The sequence below is a fragment of the Ursus arctos genome, unplaced genomic scaffold, assembly GCF_023065955.2.
Source record: "Ursus arctos isolate Adak ecotype North America unplaced genomic scaffold, UrsArc2.0 scaffold_9, whole genome shotgun sequence".
Taxonomy (NCBI): domain Eukaryota; kingdom Metazoa; phylum Chordata; class Mammalia; order Carnivora; family Ursidae; genus Ursus; species Ursus arctos.
The window spans coordinates 65,784,096-65,799,229 of record NW_026623111.1 but is presented as its reverse complement, the minus strand read 5'-3'; the positions used below and the strand labels follow the sequence as shown (position 1 = coordinate 65,799,229).

Here is a 15,134-nt window from a genome sequence, read left to right as displayed (position 1 = left end):
ATGTAACTCGAAGCAAAGAAACAACTATTAACTTATCTTGAATAACCAAACACTGTTGTACTCCCGTTAGGAAAGTTTCATGATTTTAGCTAAAATCTATCAATATAAAGGATTAATTTGAACAAAACACACAAATAGAAACTTCCCATAGTATCTAAATCAGAAATTTATCAACAAGAATCAAATTTTTGTTGTTTTGCTACTTCACTGGGAAAACATGGTATTAATTCCATGTAAATTCTGATCAACTGTGCACAGTCCCTTTTTTATTTGATTACAATCAAAGCATCAACAATAAATGCAGAATCTTACTGGCATAGGATTTTATAAATTTATGTGTATATATAAGCATTTTTCACTTCCTTCATTTTTATTAGATCCTCAAGAGACAATCTCAGTGAAGCAGGTCAAACAGACATTATCATCTCTGTTTTACTGATAAGTAATTATGATCAAAAGCATTTGCTTTGATGGTAATATTTTTGATAAAGTTTTAAAACCCAAATTGCCTTCTAAGAGTACATGTACAGGAGCTGTGTGTGTACGCTGGGGCCTTTAGACAAAGGTGGTCACTGTGGAATTTCCAGGGTTAGAGTGGCCAAGGAATTTTGAGAACACAGCTGCCTGGGGTGCCTGGGTGACTCAGTTGGACAAGCATCTGCCTTCGGCTCAGGTCATGATCCTAGGGTCCTGGGATCGAGCCCTGCGTCAGGCTTCTTGCTCAGTTGGGAGCTTGCTTCTCCCTTTCCCTCTGCCTGCTACTACCCCTGCTTGTGCATGCTCTCTTGCTGTCAAATAAATAAATAAAATCTTCAAAAAAAAAAAGAAAAAAAAGAAAAGAGCTGCCTGATGTTGTTTTAAAGTTGTTTGCTCTGCTGTAACGTGTTTCCACTCCTATGTCTTTCCCTCTCCTGCACCCCCCACCCCCCACCCCCAGCAACCTTGAGTAAAGAGTGCAACACATACATGTGCTTTGGAAGAGTGGTTTACAGAGGGGGAAACTGAGGCAAAAGGGGCTGAACTGGGGAGGAAGAGAATATTCACAGGAGGTGAATACAAGTAGAGGGAGCATTGAGCAGAACATTGAGCCAGAAGTGATCCTAGGAATGAGAGTGCCTAGGAAGTTAGAGTGTTCAGGAATCTCAAACCCAGCTCCGTCCCCGTGGGCAACAAAGTTTTGGTAAATTTCAGCACCCTTTTTACCTGTTTCTTCATCCATAAAACAAAAGCATTTAATAGAATGCTGAGGCCTTAGTAAAGTCAAAGAAGTAGTAAGGTATGATTATGATTGTACCAAGTCTTCCAATTCCTCATTAAGTAGCTTACCAAATAAAAGTTTAGCCTTGGGGGAGTATATTCAGTTTTCATAAAGCAATAATAAACTTGTTTACTAACTATAACTTTCTTATTAAATAATCATTAAATTAAATGTGTCATCATACCAAAAATGACAAACGAAATAGACATGCTGAATTCCCACTGTGACTGAGTCAGTTGTCCCCAAAGCAGCTTAAACAGAGAGAGATACTGACTAATAAACCACCAGACAGAACATCCCCTGAAAATCTCAGGGCATCTGCCGTCAGTCTGACTCGCCAGCAGGTCTTTGACATCTAGGACAATGGAACCCACCACTTTTTTTTTTTTTTTCCTTTTCTCTGCTACTCTTTTTTAAACTTCAGTAACCCAGTGTTGTAGGCGTGGTGTGAGCACTAGTAGAGATGGTGACTAATGGCCGTGGCTCCCTAAGGCAACATCACCATGCGCCAAAAGAGCACTAGACTAGGAATCAGAAGTTGCCAGCACTAATTCCACTTCTACTCCATTACTGTGAAGAAAGCCAAATTACTCAGCCCTTTGGTTAAGAAACTCAGCCTTTGGTTTTCCCACAAAAGCACTGAACTAGAATACAAACTGTGCTCCTCCAAACACTAAAGCTCTCAGCAAGCCACTTCCAAGTCTACTTGGCAATAATGGTGACATGCCACAACCCCCGTCCCCATGCACACGTTCTCAAAATAGCTGCCCTGCTTTTATTTTTATTATTTATAAACTTCTGATTTCTAATTTATATACCTTAGAGAAACACAAAATGAAACACTTAAGATTTAACTAGGCTTCTTCAATTCCATTCTAATAACTAAAGAATGAAAGATAATTCCAAAATAATGACATTTTAGAGCAATGTTACTCAAATACTGCAGTGAATAGCAGACTCTTGTGTTGCTGTATTTCTTGTATGGATCCTCTGTCACAAAGACAGAAAACTCGCAAAGAAAATGAGTGTGATTGGAGATCCTGGGAAAAAAGGAAATAGTAGTACAATGGTCAACCAGAGCCATGAAACATGGTGCCTGCTGAATGGAGGAACTTAAAATGTTTAAGAAAACCAAATTAGGGGCTTCTTCTCAAGCCTGTAATTTAAAGATGATGATTCTCCACTCTTCATCTTAGGCCCTGTTCTCTCCCACCACCTACCAGGTGATCCCATGGTAGCTTGCCTCTTCATCTCTCTGCGAACTCACAATTCCCAACAGACCTGCATCTCTAGCTTCCAATATGCCATTTCCAGGCGGGTGGGCTTTCCATGAACATCATCTGAAATTCAACATAAGCAAACTGACCTATCTCTTCCACACCAAGCCTGCTGCCCCTTCTGTATTCCCTTCTCAGGTAAAAACACCACCACCAAAACCGTTCAACAATTAACTCAGGTTTGAAACTTGGTTATCAGCTTAACACCAGCATCTCCTTTGACCAAAACGCATTCAGTTAGGACCAAGCCTGTCATTCATCCTCCCCCATCTCCATCCTCTCCCACCACTCCATCCTTGCTGAGCATCACCCTCTCTCACGTAGCTCGTCCCCCGCCCTCCATCCAGCACTCTCTAATTCATTTTTTTAAAAGATTTATTTATTTGAGAGAGAGCATGCACATTTGCACAACCAGGGGAAGGGCAGAGGGAGAGAGAGAAATCTCAAGCAGACTCCACGCTGAGCATGCAGCTCGATCTCACCGCCCTGAGATCATGACCTGAGCTGAAATCAAGAGTCGGACGCTTAACCAAATGAGCCACGCAGGCGCTCCTCTAATTCATTTTCAACATAAAAAGAATCTTTCTAAATTGCAAATCTGATTTTACCACTCCACAGCCCAACATCACCAGGATAAAGTCAAACTACTTAGCATTGCTTTTACTGTTTTTCATGATGGGACCCTGCTCTTCCAGCCACTCTTTGATGACTCCCCAGTTGTCGCACAGTGCCATACTCTCTTGAATCCAGACGTTTGTTCTATGTACAAAGTACAACTTATATACTTTCTCTCTTGGTCTCATCCCAGTTCCAATCTTCTCTTTCCCATTTCTCAAACCTAGTTACTGCCCACTCACCCTCTGACCTCAGCTTCAAGGTTGTTTCCTTTGGAAATGTCTTCCCTGACCCCCAGCTCCAGGTTAGCTGCTCTTCAACTGTGTTTCCACAATCTCCCTAATTTTTACCTATTAGTTTAAAGTTATTTGTTTGCTTATCTTCATTTTCCAGGAGTCCATAGCCTTTGTGAGAAGAAAAAATACCATTTACTGGCCTCACTCTTGAATCCCAAGAAGTCAGCAGACGAATTGCCCCGTGGCTGACATTTATTAGACAGATATAAATATGTGTTGAATGAATTGAGTCTGTCAACTCATGCTAACTTTTAAGATTAAAATAAGAAGTTCTCATCTTTTCTTGCTAGCTGAGTAGTCTTGGCCAAGTTACCTCGCGTGGAAACTCAGATGCATTTATTTACGTAAAATGAAGGCTTCTGACTACGAAGGACTACTATTTTCCAAATACTAAATTTTAATGAAAATGTGTCTAGGAAATGATGGCTAAAAGTTGAAGAAATAAGTTTCTTTATTACCCTGTAAATTTAATTTCTACAGTATAAGTACACGTAGAAAATAAGAGCAAAAGCACTTTAAAATTATTGGTTTAAGTCTTTGCTAAAACTTTGCTCATTCTGATTTTCCCCCAATGACACCCGATTCTATTATACATTAAAATCATACTATGTCTCATTTATATGAGTGTTAAATTCCAAATTAAAAATAAAGATCCCTGAAGTCAAAATCCGTGGGATAATACAAAAGAACTCAGAAATTTGAGAAATTTTATTCAAACGTAAAATATTACTATCATCACAAATTTGCATTCTATCTGAGATCATGTTAGTGTTGGGCTCTCCATAGGGAGAGAAATAATGCTTACAGCTCTTCTTGCCTTTTGGAAGGAAAAGCAAGTATATGCACTAAGGGTGATTAAACCTGTCCTTGGGGGCGCCTGGATGGTTCAGTCAGTTAAGCATCTGCCTTTGGCTCAGGTCATGATCCCAGGGTCCTGGAATCGAGTCCCATATTTGGCTCCTTGCTCAGCAGGGAGCCTGCTTCTCTCTCTGCCTGCCACTCCCCCTGCTTGTACTTCCCCCACCCCCAAGCTCTTTCTCTGATAAATAAATAAAATCTTTAAAAAATAAAAAAATAAAAATAAAACAGCATTTATTTAAAAACAGTAACAACAACCTGTCTTTGGGTATTTTCTGCAAAGGATGAACCATGTTTGGATCTTGGTTTGAAGGGAAAGGGCAGAGGAAGAGGGGAATCTCAAAAACACATTTGGCAGCAAATGGGAAAATATGAATATGGACTGTAGATAAGAAAGTTATTAATTTTGTTAAATATGATAATGGTATTGTGGTTACAAAGGAGAATGTCTTTAAGAGATGTATGATTTAATATTGGAAGTGAAGAGCTGCGAGGTCTGCAACTTATTTTCAAATGGTTCATTAACGAAATATTTGCATATGCATATATGGCAAGATAAAGCAAATCTGGCAAAATCTTAACAATTGTTAAGTGCTGAGCGTACAGATAATCACCATACTAGCCTTCTAACTTTTCTACATTAGAAACTTTTATAATGCGGCGCCTGGGTGGCACAGCGGTTAAGCGTCTGCCTTCGGCTCAGGGCGTGATCCCGGCGTTATGGGATCGAGCCCCACATCAGGCTCTTCTGCTATGAGCCTGCTTCTTCCTCTCCCACTCCCCCTGCTTGTGTTCTCTCGCTGGCTGTCTCTATCTCTGTCGAATAAATAAATAAAATAAAATCTTTAAAAAAAAAAAGAAACTTTTATAATAAAAAGCTAGGAAAAGATTCAAAACTAAGCAATACACTGTTTGGGGATGCAAATATGCTGTAAACCTATCAAGAGACGGAAATACTGAATATAAAATTCAAGCTGTGATTAGCTAGGTGCCTAAGGGGTTCCTTACAATCATGACCCTTTTGTACCAGTTCTATATTTATTAATAACAATATAAATTATTATAAGTAATAATAATGTGCAGAATTCCAGAAGGCACCATCTACATTAAATCCTACATGAATGGCACCCCAGGGTCGTTCAAAGACAACACAGAAACAGTTCAAGTATGAACACAGTAAGTGGGTGAAAAGAAAAGCCCAAGCCTTGAAAGAGGATTCTAATTTTGTTTTCCAGATCTGGATTTGTGTATTTCGAGGTAAAATTTGAAGTCTCAGATGAGCTTAATAAACATTTGCTGACCCACAGCATACGCTGTTTTCAAATAACCTGCTTGGAATAGGAAGGTGGCACTGAGCCCAATCTTAACTGCCAAGGTTTGGTCCCACCTGGGCCAGACAGATGATGAAGTCAGACTGGCTTCATCAGCCTTACATAAAGCTCTTCAATAGCTGGCCATAGGCTCTGGCAAATAAAAGGGACTGCAAGCATAGCCAGGAAACAGAAAAGCAACACTGCTTTTCTAGCCACCAAGTTAGCACAAAAGAACTTTAAATGTCCATTGCTGTGAGCTCCTCATCCTGGCCTTGACTCTTGTTTCTCCCTTCCTGGGCACTCCAATTTTATATTTAAAGGAAAGCTTACAGTGTGGATAGTTCTGAGTCTTAAGCAAACAAACATTCAATGACATGACATGAAAAATCACTCTGACCTCTCCCTGTGGATAAGAAAATTAGTAAACACTTAGAAAGATAACTAAACTTGGCATATGATCAACAACCAATTGGTCACTAATGAAATTAGTTCCTTTTCTGGAGTCACTTCAAAATGTGACATCATTCTCATCAAATAGCTTCTGGAACATTTCCCAACTAAATGAATCAAAGTATAAACACCTGTAAAATAAAAACAAATGATTTCTTCTCCTAATCAATCACAAAATAAGTGAATAAGAAACTATTTTTTTTGGGGGGGGGCACCTGGGTGGCTCAGTTGGTTAAGTGTCTGCCTTCAGCTCAGGTCATGATCCCAGGGTCCTGGGACTGAGTTCTGCATCAGGCTCCCTGCTCGGTGGAGAGCCTGTTTCTCCCTCTCCCTCTGCCTGCCACTTCCCCTGCTTGTGCGCGCGCGCTCTCTCTCTCTCTCTGTCAAATAAATATATAAAATCTTTTAAAAAAAAAGAAAGAAAAGAAAAGAAAAACTATTTTGGGTTTTTTGCTGTTGTTTTGAGAGACCATGTGCACATGTGCACACACAAGGCGGGGGGAACGGGGGGGGGGCAGGATGCAGAGGGAGAAGAAGAGAGAGAATCTTAAGCAGGATCCATGCGCAGCGTGGAGCCTGACATGGGCTCAAACTCATGACCCTGAGACCATGAGCTGAGCCAAAACCAAGAATTGGACATTTAATGGACTGAGCCACCCAGAGGCCCCTAGAAACTATTTTGTTTGATCTGAATTTAGCTGCTTAAAATCACAGATTTACAGGTTTTCAGCTAAAAGGTTCTAACCAAATTCAGAAAAGCCAAATTAGTTTTTTAAAAAATCACACAAAGTGGTAACAGTAATAAATAAATAAATAAATAAATAAATAAGTTCCTAAGTAAATATTTTCATTAATTTTATAAATTTAGGACCACATACCTAATTTTCTCCTTTACATTTTTTCACTCAGAAAATTTAGGGTAAATCCCAGTTTTTAATACCATGTGACCTTGGGAAACGAATTTAGGTTTCCTCAGGGGTAAACTAAGGCTATTTCCCTTGTCTACGCAATTGTTAAGAGATTCAAATTGGCATTATATACAAGTGAGTATTTTGCAAACCATAAATTACTTTATTACCTTTATTCCATACAGTTAAAGTCCACAGTCCAAGAAATTATTATATATTCTACAATTACTCATTGAGCAACAAACAAATCTCGGCCTCACCCCTTTTCTCAAAGGTACAGAGTCACAAAAAAGATGACATTTAATCAGAACCTCAAATATAATAGGCATCCAACAAGGATTTACTCAATGCAGAGAAGCAAGCCAAGCCTCATGAAATGTGTCTGTATACAAATTCTTAAATGACCTATTTTCCTTATACTGACTCAAAACCGGCTTTTTAAAAAAGACATTCCCAACCACAGAGTAAACACAAACAGAAAAAAACCTTCATTTTTAGCTGTGCCATCCACGAAGAAACATGTGAAGATGTTTAACAAAAAGGCATATAGTTAAACATAAAGGAGAATCATACTTTATATGTACACGGCATAATTTTTCTGTATGAGCTAAATTTCCAGAGTACTACTTTAAATTGTCTCACTTTCCCCCAGTACATTTATGATAAACAAAACAGTGTTTGCATCAAAATGTCCATCACAGTACACACCCAAAGCCTGATGCAACTTATGACGTTGTATGATAAAATTTCTCAAAATATTAAGAAAATAAACTGTTTAAAGACAAGATCACAAACGTTTAAGTAAAAACTCACATGGGGACACCAGCATATTCTTTAGATGTCCCAAGAATAATTTAAAGACAGGAGAAGAAAGTACCCTCTCTCACCTCCAAAATTTACTGCCTATCATTACCATGACTTTAAAATGTGACTGTCTGCATTAGCATAACTGTATTATTCCTGGACACTCGATCTGGAGATCACTGTTCACCAAAAGAACTTCTGAGACACACATCAACTCTTTAATAGGAAGCATCAACAAACAAGTTTCTTTCTAAGATTCCTTGAACCCTTGTCTTAAAATCATTACATGGCTATTGCCACCAAACCCAAACTGTTATTTGTGATCTTTACTCAGTCCTAAACAAGCCCTTGCACTGAAAGACCTGCTTCAAGCCAAACTTCCAATTCTCACTAAAATCCAACCCTGCCTTTCCCACTCCAAGACTCTGCCAAAGCTCTGTTGAGGTGCTGTTCTCCCTCAACGCAGAAAGCCATAAACTCACCTTTGTCTTATCAATTGGTTGGTTGGTGATATTTGGGGAACCAGCATTCAAAAAATGTTGTTAAATAAAATGAATATGCTGCAAATGACAAAATAATCATGGAAAATTACTTAGGTGGTAATACTAACAATTGATCAACAATTGGGGAGTATCAGTGTTAACAGTATTCTAGATGTCTATATTTAAATTTTAGTATTTATTAATGGCCTAGATTTAAATGAAAAAAAAAAGAAAGAAAATGTTTATTACCACTTACAGGTGATACCAAGACAACCCATAGAGAAGTGTGCCAAAATGAAGAATTCATAGAAACACAAGTTCCAAAGCTAAAAGTTTATTTTAAAAAAATACTAAAGTTATTTACAAAAGAAACGACACTCATCTGAAATGGGGAAGGACAGAAATTAACTGCCCAGAATGTCACCCTCAACCTCACAAACCAAAATCCGTATTGAAGGAGCAGCCTCTCATACAAGCGTACCAGGGACCTTGTCCTACAGCACACTATTTCACATGTGCTCCCCTTTACTAGCCACAACTTCCCTGTGCACCCCCTTCTCTCCCACTTTTGGTCCAGGAATCAGGTCTTAGCTTGACTTCCAACTGCTCAATCCCTCTCAGCTCATCCAGAGCTTCAATAACCCACTTTGGCCTTCAGTCCATTTCCCCGCCTACCCTCATCTGTGGTCATCCACTTCAATCTGGCCTTGCTGATTTCATTCTTTTGGCATTCTTGACCTGGCATTCCCAGGTCGAAATCACACCTAGTGCCTTTCTTGTTCTCAGCTATTAAATGGTGGCTATGCCGAACACATACAGTCGCTGTGAGGAACAAGTAAAGTACAATGCTACAGGGGCCAGCCAAGAGCAGGCAGCCCCAAGATGGGCCACTTTGACATGAAGATTATTTTGAATTAAAAGCAATCAAAACCCAGCAGACTCAGGAAAAGCTCTTTATCTCCCCCTCAGCCACCTAAAAAGAATTTAGATCGAGGACTTGCTGCAGGTAGAGAGCTATCACCACAGATAACTATATTATACTATGAACAAGGTCTGATACGGAGGAACCTGGCTATGCCTATTTGATCAAAGTCCTCAATGTCCCATTGTTTCTCAGTGGCCCAGCAAACATTTTGTTGATCGAACATTGACTCTTTTTCATGTTTCTGTGAAATTGCATTCCTTCCCTCCCCAGATCCCTACTCCTCTTCTCCTTATATACCATATATACCCCCTTCTCCTCATGTACCATGTATACCTTATGTTGCCTGTCTTTGGAATTTCCATGTCTATTTTGATTCCCTGTACATACAAAATGAATATTTTCTCCTGTTAATCTGTCTTATGTCAATTTCATTCTTACTCCAACTAGGAGGACCTTGAAGGGCAGAGGAAAGTCTTCCTCCCCGATAATGTGAAAGTACTCTGTGAACTCTAAATCACTCTACAAGCATCAACTACTATGACCAATACTGCTACTGAGTTAAGAACTATGCTAATTTGATCCATAACAAAATTGTGTTATTTTAGCTCAACTGAATCTTCACTGAGTGATAATTCTATTAGTTGCCTCTTGGTCATTTCACATCACACTCCCTAAAGTAACACTCCAAACAGGTCCCAGTCAGAGATGACTTCTAGCTCAGCTCTGCTGCTTGCTCTAGGCCATTCTGGGCAATAACAACCACTCTCTAGACCAAGTTTATTATTTTTAAATATATATAAAGATTGGGTTGAACTAAATTGTTTCTAAGATCCCTTGAAGCTCCGTGGTTCTCAGATTCTAGTTAAAAAAGCAAAAGCATCAAACACTTTGATCTCCCCTCTTCTGCTTTTCAAAATGTTTCTACATCCACCCTCCATTCCTTCTTTCCTTTCCTTGGATACCCTCACCTTCTGTACTCTCCACACCATGTCTGTTTCCTTTTTTCTAAGGCTGTCCATCCTCTTCAGCATCTTTACTCTCCCTTGACTTCTTTCATTCAAATACCTTCTCCTCTCCCTTGAAAAAGCAAATCTTCACTTGAACATCCTCTCTAGCTGCTATCATGTACTCTCCTTCACTGCCCCTTCCAGACAATAACCACCAGCACTTCATTTCTCATATTCTTCAACCTAAAACCTGGCTTCTACTAGGATCTTTTGCCAAACTCAGTGTTCTATGCCTCACCTTTATTCCTAAATACTATTGATGATATCCTCTAAGCAATCCCTCTTCCTTCGCAGGACCTCATTATCTTGGTTCCTTCCCTACATCTACAACTCCCAAGGTCCGGTCTTCAGTTTTCTCCCCTCTCTGAGATTCTAATCAAAAGTTGACATTTCCAGACCTGACCTTTCATCTCAGTTTCCATCACCACCTTGAATCATCTCTCTTATTTTAAAGAATGACAAACCAGGGCGCCTGGGTGGCTCAGTCATGAAGCATCTGCCCTTGGCTCAGGGTGTGATCCTAGAGTCCGGGGATCGAGCCCCACGTCGGGCTCCCTGTCCCGCTGGGAGCCTGCTTCTTCCTCTCCCACTCCCCCTGCTTGTGTTCCCTCTCTCACTGGCTGTCTCTCTGTCAAATAAATAAATAAAATCTTAAAAAAAAAAATGACAAACCCTGCCCAGCCCAGTTCACTCATGCTCACTTTCAACCTGCAAAACTACCCCCAAATTTTTGCTTCTTCCCCTAAAATCTCTTAAGTTATAGATCAAAGTATGTCTGCCAGCAGGCTTTTCCTGTATTACTCTTACTCTAATCACCCTAGTCTAGGTCCCACAACAATTCTCTAAAATATACATTCTCTCTCCACACTTATTTCCCTGCCCCTACTACAAGCCCTCATCATTTCAGATCTATCAGGCTTGCAATACACTCCTATCTGGTTCCTTTGCAGCAGGTATCTCCCACTTCCAACACTTTCTCCAGATTGCTGCTAGAGTGATAGGCTAATGCCTCTGTAAAAACATTCCAGTGGCTTCCCAGGGTCCATAAAATAAAGCCTAACCTCCTCCACAAGACTTTGAATTTCCCAACCTCACCTTCCAAACATACACAGTTTATGTTCCAGGATTATCAAACTAATTTCAGTTTCCTGTGCCTAGAATGCTGACTCAAGAAACAGTTCTTCATGCCCTTTGCCTAGAACGCCCTGCCCCCAACTCTTGCACACTGATGAGTCCCCAGAAATCTTTTCATTTCAAGCTCAACCCTCACTTCCTCTTTAAAGTTTTTCCTGTTGTCTCCAATGTAGAGTCCAACTATGCCCTCTACGCTAACAATGAGCCTGTTCAGGCTTCTAATAAATTTAACTCATATGTCTCCTGGGAGGTTGAGGGACTGGTCTTGTCATCTTTCAAGTATTACTCCAGCATTTAACAACTGGAAATACGCCCCTGCAGGTAAGACACACTTTTTCACTGGCTAATTCTCTGCAGCACAGAGCCTTCTCCCAGCATGTCTCCTGGTCCTGAACAATGAGAATGTCATGTTAACAACACTATTATAAAAAGACTACAAAATGGCACAGGAGTGTACTATAACAGCAGAATACAATGCACCTCCTCCACTTCATTAATTCCCCAAGAGTTCTGCCTTTACTTCTACCTGAACAGAGAAGGGATTTAAATAGTTTAAATGGACGAAATATTAACCAGCATCTGATGTGCAAACTGATTTTAAAACAGCCCTTGACCTGAAAATATAGGTGCATTCAAATATAACCCTGATAAGAAAGGATAGATAGGGGATAGAGTTCAATGACTCAGAACTTGCCCAGTCAAGAGTTCCTGGGGCGCCTGGGTGGCACAGCGGTTAGGCGGCTGCCTTCGGCTCAGGGCGTGATCCCGGCGTTCTGGGATCGAGCCCCACATCAGGCTCCTCCTCTATGAGCCTGCTTCTTCCTCTCCCACTCCCCCTGCTTGTGTTCCCTCTCTCGCTGGCTGTCTCTATCTCTGTCGAATAAATAAATAAATAAATAATAAAATCTTTAAAAAAAAAAAAAGAGTTCTTTGTGATAAACTCTGGAAGTGCAGTGATACTTTAGACAGTTTGAAAATGCTCATCATTGTCTAAGGAATCTTAACAGACTGGGTTACTTATGGCAACATCTTCTCCCAGAAAACAAAATCCAGCTGGGTACATATTAGTGAAAAACCAACAGTGCGGTATTTATAAATAAATAAATATGCAGTGAGGTAACCCAGTCACAGACAACAGTTCTAATGAGTTAAATCAAATCACAGTCGTTTCCATTTTAAATACATTAGGGCGTTAAGAACTAAATTCATTCAAAAGTTATTTTATGCATGACTTCCTGAACATGTTTTCTCTTATTAAAAGCTTGTTAGCTTCTGCTGGTTAAGGAAGTCAACATGGGGAAGCTGGTATTTCCTTGATTCTAAACTATACCAGTGCTAAAACAAAACAAATCCCAACCTAATTAATTCTATTTTTGGTCTAGTTTCCAAGGCAGTTTTCACAAAGACTATTCTCAGCCCACTGTTTCTAGCTTTGTAACACCAACCTTCAGTAACTGGAAACTGTTATATTTTGCGTAATTCCTTGACACATATGTTCTATCACAGATACTCATTTTATTCCTCCTGTTATCAAGGGTAGAAAATAAAAGGATCTGTCATCCCACTGATTCTAAAGTTTCATTCCTAAAATCACTGTTAAATTTATTACTTCATGACATCCTGTGATGTTCCTACCAGGGCTTTGAAACTTGAGCTGCATCAAGCTCATCAACATCAGGTTGCAGGTGGAGCCCTCCCCAAATCAGAACTGCCAGTGAGTGTGTACAAACCAGAAGAAAGGGTATCAGGAAACACGTTCTACTTCAGAAAGGCCATTGACTTGACCTTGGGCAATCCACTTCACTTCTGTAATTCAAACTGCAATACCTGCTTCTTCTAAAGAAGAATGTTTCTAGGAATAGTTTAAGAGCTTTGAGCTTCTAAAATACAATGGAATTGTATAAACAGATTTTACGAAACAATCTATTCTCTGGCCCAATTTCCTAAACCATCTAGTTTAAAAGGTCATAAAAGTGCTCTGTTTTCCCAAAATCCCTAGTTTGATCACTGTATTATGGAATAAGCCAAACTTTGACTCTTTTTCTACCTTTAAATTGAACAGGAGTTAAAAGTCCTCAGGAATTACCACGTCAGGTCAAATAACATCCACTATACGGGCGCCTGGGTGGCTCAGTAGTTAAGCCTCGGCTTCCGGCTCAGGGCATGATCCCTGTGTTCTGGGATCGAGCCCCGCATCAGGCTCCACCGCTAGGAGCCTGCTTCTTCCTCTCCCACTCCCCCTGCTTGTGTTCCCTCTCTGGCTGGCTGTCTCTCTCTCTCTGTCAAATAAATAAATAAAATCTTAAAAAAAAAATCCACTATAGACTGAAGAAATGCGCTGTCTTGGACTCAAAAGAAGCTGGAGGATTACAACTGTGTCACGTGCATGATACTCTCAACAACCCCCACCCCCAAATCTATCATACCGGGAGAGGGCAGAGAAAACGAAAAAGTGCTGATGGGGCAAGCCAAGCTTCCAGCGTCAGGATCCAAAGACATGTTAGAAACGAAGGTGCATATTTTAACTTTAGTCCTTCCCAACTTTGCTCCTCTATGGAGAAGAGGTGTTAGGTGGCAGCTCCTAGGGTGCCAGCTCCCGTCCTGATTCTATCCTCGGCCTCAGATGCCAGGGAAGGGAAGCGGAATGGGAAGAAACTGAATTGTAGTCAAGTCGAATCATCCAGCTATGCTGGGCAGCAGTCGTGGTCATCCTGGGAAACGCACCATCTCTGGTGCCCGGGTTCTCAACCCCACTTGAGGAAGGAGGAAAGAATGCCAGGCCGGAGGAAGGCGGAGCGGGCAGCCTTCAGCTTCACCACACATTCCTCGGGCCCCACCCTGGCTCCCAAGTGTCCCGGCCCAAACGAGGACCTAGCCCGGGCGCAGGTGTGCGCCTCTCGCGGCTCCACTTACTTTGTCACTGGTGCTCTCGGTTTCGTGGTCACCGCCAGCCGCCTCTCCCTCGCGGGGTGGCGGCGCCACTGCTCCCCCGGGGCCGGGGCAACCTCCCCGGTGCCTCAGCTCCAACATCTCCCGCTCCCGCGCGGCCGTGGCGGCCTCCTCCAGCGCCCCGAAACCCGAGCTGCGCGCGGGGTCTCACTGGCTGGCTGCTCTGCCACCCCGCAGCCGCGCACTCGACGTCCGGCAGAGCCGCGGCCACTAACACGCCCCCACCATGGAGGCGCAGCCGCCGCGCCGGGTCACCCCCAAAACGGCATCAACGAGCGAGCGCTCGAGGCCGCCTCCAGCGAGCGCCGCGCCGCCGGAAGGGCGAGGAGCGAGCGCCAGGGGCCGGGTCGGCTCGGGGTGCGGCGCAGGCTCGGGGCGCCCGGCCCGAGCAGAGAAGGCGGGGACGCGACTGAGAACGGCCGCCGGTTGCCAGGTGCGCGTCTCCACGCAGAGGCCCAGGTGGGAGGAGAAGAAGGGGCGGGGAGGGAAGGAGGAAGCGTGACCCGCTTTAGCGCTTCACCGGGCGCCCGCCGCCTCAGCCCCGGCACTCCCCGCCCCGCCTCCGGACTCCAGAGCCGGCTGGTCCCGGCCCCCCTACACCTTTCTCTGGGTTCCTGCCTCCCGCAGCCAGGTCACGCGCCGCAGGCCCCGCCCCGGCCCGCCCCTCTGCGCTGCACTGCGGTTCCCACAGCCCCGCCTCCCTCGCGGAGGGGTGACGTCACGATCTCCCCCCCCCCCCCCACCCCCGGCTCCACCTCGGTCTCTGCACGCACGCAGGTGGGGGCCTTGAGAAAAGGTGGGAGCGGCGCGGGCTGGACAAAAGGGGAGGAGCGAGAAGGTGGAGGACGGCCGAGCACG

The 15,134-nt window shown here is 42.6% G+C and overlaps 1 protein-coding gene across 1 annotated transcript in view; it reads right to left on the bottom strand.

Moving 5' to 3' along the window:
- Window positions 1-14,887, bottom strand: part of CDS1 (CDP-diacylglycerol synthase 1) — a 60,711-nt gene extending 45,824 nt beyond the window's left edge. Inside the window, exon 1 of the mRNA XM_026509816.4 lies at window positions 14,241-14,887. Within this exon, the coding sequence (XP_026365601.1) occupies window positions 14,241-14,357 (117 nt within the window). The 5' untranslated portion in view covers window positions 14,358-14,887. The remainder of the gene's footprint in view (window positions 1-14,240) is intronic.
- Between the last annotated feature and the right edge of the window lie 247 nt (window positions 14,888-15,134).